General features: G+C 36.2%; 1 protein-coding gene across 2 annotated transcripts; it reads right to left on the bottom strand.

The window, feature by feature from the left end:
• Positions 1 to 2,035: 2,035 nt before the first annotated feature.
• Positions 2,036 to 5,830, bottom strand: LOC112529019 (cationic amino acid transporter 6, chloroplastic-like). Of its 2 annotated transcripts, none has more exons than XM_025140102.1 (5): positions 5,437 to 5,830; positions 5,104 to 5,326; positions 4,666 to 5,014; positions 3,302 to 3,536; positions 2,036 to 2,823 (listed from the first exon to the last, which is right to left on the bottom strand). In XM_025140102.1, exons 1-5 carry the CDS (start codon positions 5,828 to 5,830, stop codon positions 2,231 to 2,233), a joined length of 1,794 nt encoding a protein of 597 aa, XP_024995870.1. In that variant the 3' UTR covers positions 2,036 to 2,230. The 2 variants fall into 2 exon arrangements, with proteins under 2 accessions (XP_024995870.1, XP_024995875.1); XM_025140107.1 differs by having other exon boundaries at positions 5,467 to 5,818.
• Between the last annotated feature and the right edge of the window lie 1,011 nt (positions 5,831 to 6,841).

Genomic DNA, 6,841 nt, shown 5'->3' with positions numbered 1-6,841 from the left:
TTTGTGGTAATTGGTAAATGCTTTAGGTTAATTTTGTTGGTTAATTTTGTAGGTAATTTTGTAGGCAATTAGGCAAATCAAACGGAAATGTCAAATTTTAGGTTAATTTTGTAGGCAAATAAAAATGTTACTAAACCATTGATTTTGTGCCCCCTACAATATATTTTTCTGCGTCCGCCATTGGTTCGAAGATCCAACAACAAAAACTTATGCTTTGTGATTGAAGCAACATGGATGAAGATAAGAAACCATTAACCATTACTGTAATGATTAGATTTTAAGGTTTTAACTTTTAATGCTTTTCCTTTGCTCTGTTTTTGCAACAACTGTCACCATCATCTCTATCTGTTATGATTCTTATGTTTCTTCTTCTTCTTGGTCCATGTGATTCCGATTGAAACCATTGGGGGGATTTGAAATGATATCTTGGCTGGAAAAGGGTTTTGAAGGTGGTTTGGCTGGTGAGGAGAGGGATAGAGGTCACCGGAGGGGAAGGGGAGTGAAGGATTTTTGCCGATGATAGAGGTTACACCGGTCGTGTGAAACGTCCCTGGGAAAACCTTCAACCTATCTCTCGTTCATATCAATACAAAGAGGAGAAGAGACTGCGGTTTTAGTTGGTGGTCGGTCAATGGGTTTAGATCGGGAGAATAGTGAGAAAGGTCGGTGGTCGTAGTTCAAGTCGCACAGGTCATCAAAGTCTAAAGGGTCGTCAAGTTGTCATTTATTACTAGTTTTGACTTTAATAATTTGGGAATTAGACAACTGAGCTTTTAACTATAAAAACAGACCCAAGGCCTAGTAGTGATGAATATTGAATGCACATCATAAGAAAAATTTTGAAAGTTGGAAAAGTTTTTGTTTGGGAGAGTTTTTCGCATATGTAAGGAGCATTTTTTTAGTTGGAAGGTACATATTTGAAGAAAAAAACTTGGCTTTCTATATAAAACTCCCTCTAGAAGCTTACTATATAAGTCACTTTCTATATCATTAAGCCAGTATGAAACAATCATACATAGTTGAGCGAATAAGTTGTTAGTTTCATTAAACTTATTAAGTTGCTAACAGAGAAGCTCTTAGCCTTTAGTCGTTACCTGTAACTTTTGAGTTTTACTTTTTGTTTCCTATAACATTAATTTGGATGTGATTTACTATTTTAGTTAAAAACTAATTAGAGTTTTCCTTGTTTTTTAAGTCTCATATATTGAAATAAAGTTTCTATTTTATTAATTTCAATTTGGAAAAAGGGAAAGCTGGAAAAGAAGAAAGCATGATCTTAATCCATAATTTATCCTTTTAATATTTTGTATTTAGGGTTTTGGTTTTTGTATCCCCCCTTCCCATATTGTTTTTTTTTTTATATAATTAATAAAAAATCAACATAAGAATAAGATACTTAGCTTGAATAGGTTCTAAACTCTTTAAAAAATCGCATGTTTTGTTGACTTAAAAATATAGACTTAAGGGCATTTTTATTATTTTCGTACAGGGCATAAAATTTTTTAGGACCGGCCCTGCAAACACGGCTCTAGGGCTAGAGAAGACAAGGATTTGTATATGGAGAGTTGGCGGAAAGTTGGTTTAGTTTGATGGATGGTGGCTCTTCTTTCAAATGATTTGGTTACTTGGATGAGGAGAGAATGTGGAATGCCCATGTACTAATGGAAGTTGAATCAGCCAGATTATTACATTTCATGACGTGATAAAGCACTTCAAGGCAATTGATTGATGAAAACCATTTTGACAAATAGAAAAGCTCTTCAAAGTTCCCATTAATAACCAAAGATGCTTTACTTAAGATTTCAAACCTTTTTAACCTTGTGGGACAGTGAAAACAAGACCAAATCAAGACAAAATTTATGTCTTAACAGACGTTCTTATTTGAACTTTTGAGAACTTTTAACCTCTCAAAAGTTCTGAATACCGTTGAATAAAAGACCCTTTTACATAAATGGTATTAATATTGGTAGAGTATTTGGCAAAGGAACCAATTCTATTGCATTCACTCAACCCAACTTTTACCACTGTACAGCTTGCCAAAATCCACAGTTTCAACACCTTCATCCACATGCCCATACGCACACACTATTTTATGTCTTACTATAAATAGCAACAAACTTATCATATGATAACATAACATGATTCCTATAATATTAATTTTGTTTTTATCATGTCAAGTTGTTAGATGATAAATTTGATGGTACTAATCCCTATCAACACAAAATAAAAGTCAAGCAAAAAGAATTGATTCTTTTTGCACTTTCAGACTCAGGTCCTCAAGCTCAATAGGTTCCTTCATCATTTCATCGTTCTTTCTGCTTAAAATCCCTTCCTCCTCGGCATCAAAACTAGCATGAACACTATACACAACATATACAACAACGGCAAGAGCCGAAAAGAAACCGAATCGTGCATAAGACGGCCCATCAAGATTTCCCAACAGGAATATGTTTAGGAAGATTGAGACGGATGGTATCCATGGCATCAATGGGACTCCCCAGAAGTCGGGTTTTCTTACTTGAGGGACTGAATAATTGAACACAACCACTAATCCAATGGCGACCATGGAGCAGGCCGCCAGCATGAACACCTTTGGCTTACCAGCCGACAACAGCCACCATAGTAAGGTGAATATGATGGAAGTGCATGAGAAGCACAACAGGAAGGACAATGTGGGCCATCCGCTGGTGGTTTCGGCTGAGACATAACGCCTGTAGATGACTGCATTGGCGACCATATAGAAGACGAAGAGGGTGCCTATGGAGACAAGGTTGAGAAGGACATCTAGCTCCGTGAAAAGAGCGATTGCCGCCGTGAAAATCCCTGAAAATCCATGGTTAAATTACATCATGAACAAGTTGATTGCTTCAAGCATCACACCATTTGTGTTTCTAATGGGCCCTTTTCACCAATATCAGCAATGAGTTTAAAAAAACAGATTGGAACACATATTATGGTCATGGTCAAAGCCAAAGTCAAAGTCAAAGTCAATCTGCTTCTAGCACTTAGATATTATTAAAATCTTTCAATCCCATCAACGATACTAAAAAATACCAAAAAAACCATATCATGCTGCAGATTGGTCTTCCAACACAGGAATAGGATAAGATTTCTCTGAGAAAAATACCACTTAAGAACATGGTTTTATGGGTAAAAAGTCTCCATTTGCCATTACTAATAAAAGTAACCTGGATTAAGGACAGGATTTGAGGTTTATATGAAAGAAACATCAAGAAAACAAGTTTTTTGGATATGAAACATACTAAAGATGTTCATGCAGGATCTCGGAATAAAAACTTACCAAGAAAAACAGAGGCGTTCACAGGCGTAGACGTTTTCGGATGGACCTTGGCAAACCATACAGGGACAATGTGTGATCGGCCAATCACACACAGATATCGAGCCTGCCCCAACAAAGCTACTAACAGTGATGTCAGGATCCCAAAGCTGGCTCCAACACCTATCACATTGGACACCCAATTCCATCGATTTGATTTCCCTACAAACGCCCCTGAAAAGGGTGCATCCGGCTTTATCTGAAATAGAAAACCTCTCTAATCAATGATACTATTGTTGCTCTACAAGATGCATCTCAAGGCACACTACTATAAAGCTACATGACTTGGCAATCATACGAGAAAAATTATTTTTTTGTGAGAAGTGACGAAGGTAGCCTTACATTATATTAACATCACGTTATATTTGTGAAACTGGTGAAAGCGATAGGACCTGAATGTGTCCTTCACTAGTTTCTGTGAGAACGATCACCTTCACATACTTTCACGCAATATAAGGTTACCTTCATATGTAATGGGCCCGCTTGTAGAATAGCGATTATAACATACTTTATAATAAAAAAATACCAAGTACTTATCTAAATATCACATATGCTACTCTTATAAAAAAATTACTATAATTCTAAAAGTAAATTTCCATTCCAAAGATGGTGCTTCTAACAATCCCTTTACCAAAAAGCAACCAATTTCAATTTCTTTTTTAAGTCAAATCTTTTGCTTTTGTTCTTAATATTAAAACATGGCTTTCATCAATATTAAAAATTTGAATTTAATTTAAACAAATTATATCTATTATTTCCCTTTATCCCAAACAAAGACACCATTTTGATTTTATATCAATTATTGATCAGAATAACAAAAATAGACCTTACAAGAAAACGTGCCTGAAAAGAAATAAAACTTAATTTAAATTAAATTAAAAAAAGTCTATAAAAATATATATTACGACAATAAAAATCAGGTTATTTCATGCATTAAAAACGTAAAAAGTATGAATCAAAATAACCGGTTCATATTTATGAATATTTCCCATTCTCACGTTGGCATATACCAATTCCTTGACTGATACAAAAATTTATGAACTGATCCACCAGGTTTAATAACCAACATCAAAGATGCTCTTACAATATCAATCAAGCCCCCGCTAAATCTTACATCTAAAAGCTCTAATTTCTTGCATCCATTAACAACTGTATACCATTTTTTACTGTATTTGGAGAAGATGCTTTAATACGTGTGGCATGCAAACGAAGCGGTGGTGAGGAGACCATCCACCACAAGAAACCATACATGTTCAAAGAATTCATACTTTATTATTGTAATTAATTAGTATTAATAATCAATCATTTTGTGCAAAGTAAATGCATACCAGATCATAAGGAAGAAGCATCGACATCGAAGTGGCCATCAAACAGTAGAGGATGGTGACCAGGATAACGGATCCCGAAACCCCAATAGGGATATCAGTCGCCGGATTTTTAACCTCCTCCGCCAGCGTTGACACAGCGTCATATCCAATGTAACTCAGGTAAACCAGAGCAGCGCCATTGAAAACTCCTGTGGCTCCGAATGGGAAGAACCCACTCGGATGGCTCGGGTCGGATGGCTTAGTGAAGTTGTTTGAGTCTCCTCTCCAAAACCCCATTATGATTACAAACATTATGAACAGGATGTGAAGTGCAGTCAAAAGCATGTTCAACACAGAGCTTTCTCTCGTGCTGTAATCAAAACCGAAATTGTTAGGGTTGGGTGAATGGATTGGATTGTTGGTGATTACAATTTGATATGGAAATGTTGGATTAAGAACCTGTAACAGATGATGACGGTGAGGATTGATATGACAAGGACTGCAATGAAATCGATTTCGTTGAAACCTTTTGGTAGAGAGGATATGGTTATTCTCCATTTGGATTCTGCAGAAACACCAATGGCTGTTCCGAGGTAGGTCGTAAAGCTTCTCGCAACGGCGGCGTTGGAGAAAACGTAATCCATTATCAGATTCGCTCCGGTTAAAAATGCCATGAACTCACCTGAGAAAAAAAAATCGATCACCACGACCAAATTACACAAATGCGATGGTCTGTTTAAAGCAAATTAATAGGATGCGTGACTCTAGTTCAATGGAAGGAAGCAAACGAACCAAAAGTAACGCGGATGTAGCTAAAGGCACCGCCAGCGACAGGCATGTGGACGGAAAACTCGGTGTAACAGAAAGCGGAAAGTAAGGCGCAAAATCCGGCAATGGCGTAGGAGAGGACAACGGCGGGGCCAGCCTTGTCGTGGCTAGCAGTTCCTGTGGTGACGAATACGCCGGCGCCGACCATACCCCCGACACCAAAGCAGATTAGATCGTACCATCGTAGAGTCTTCCTCATGTTGCCACCGTAGTGGAATCGGACACGGCTTGTTTCCTCAAAGGTGGTGGAGACGGATCCGGCACGACGAGCGAGCCGGCGAGGAGTGTCGCGAAGGGCATTTAGGTAGGACCTGAAGCTTGAGAAAGAAGAGCCATGGATATCCATCGCCTTTCTCATTCCCCTCTCTCTCTTTCTCTAGATTTCTCTACTCTCCCTCTCTCTCTATATATACATGTATCTATAGACTATATAGTCTGTATGTAATTTGTTGAAGAGAAGGCAATGTTATAAAGACAGCTCACACACACAATTGCCCCGTGGATTTGGGTTACCAAAAGTGACGGCGGGCAGTAAAACAAACGGCGGGAAAAAAACTTTTCCTTATCGGTCCCTGTAAAATAACTTTTTCCGATGTGGCCCTGTTTATGTTGATTTATTACGAATAAGGACCACCTTTTAGTATTTTCTGAAGAGGTGGCCTTTATTAGTTGATAATGATACTCTACCACTAATTATATTTATGTTCAATAATAAATGATTAAACACCGATGACTTCTACTACCATTTTTACATTAATGTATGTACGGTTATATCAATTAAAATATAAACATTTAATAAACGATTAAAAAAAACTAAACTAAACAAAAAGCTGGACCATGTTTGATGATTTGATTTTGGTATAAAATCAAGATTCAGTTTTGAACGAATCATGGACCAATTTGTTTGGATCATGATACAGATTTTCTGTAACTGAGATGTTTGTTTACATATTTGTCTGTATTATTGTATATATTTGAGCTTGGTGAAAAAGATCATGAATGATGTTTACAGTTAACAGATAATATATTTTTTAAATTTTCTTTTATCAGACATTTAGTTTATTCAGTAATAATTATTAGAGCAAAGAATGAATGTTTTGTATTGTTGAGAGGTTGAAGTAGCAATAGATGGATAGTATAAGGGGGTAATGTGAATGTCCCATCAAGTAAACATTTCTTTCTTGTGCTCCTTCCCAACAAATAAAAAAGAGAATCAAAATGCATGTTATCTAAAAACTAATATATTAAATATTTATTGGAGCCATACTCATGAAATAAATTTTTATTTTAATATTTAATTTTTATTATGTCTTTATTAATATAATATAATTTTATATGGTTTTGAAAAAATAATAATATTTTTATTTTT

Source organism: Cynara cardunculus (assembly GCF_001531365.2).
Source record: "Cynara cardunculus var. scolymus isolate 2C chromosome LG 1, CcrdV1, whole genome shotgun sequence".
Lineage (NCBI taxonomy): Eukaryota > Viridiplantae > Streptophyta > Magnoliopsida > Asterales > Asteraceae > Cynara > Cynara cardunculus.
The sequence above is the reverse complement of the archived record's forward strand: the minus strand, read 5'-3'. Positions and strand labels throughout refer to the sequence as shown.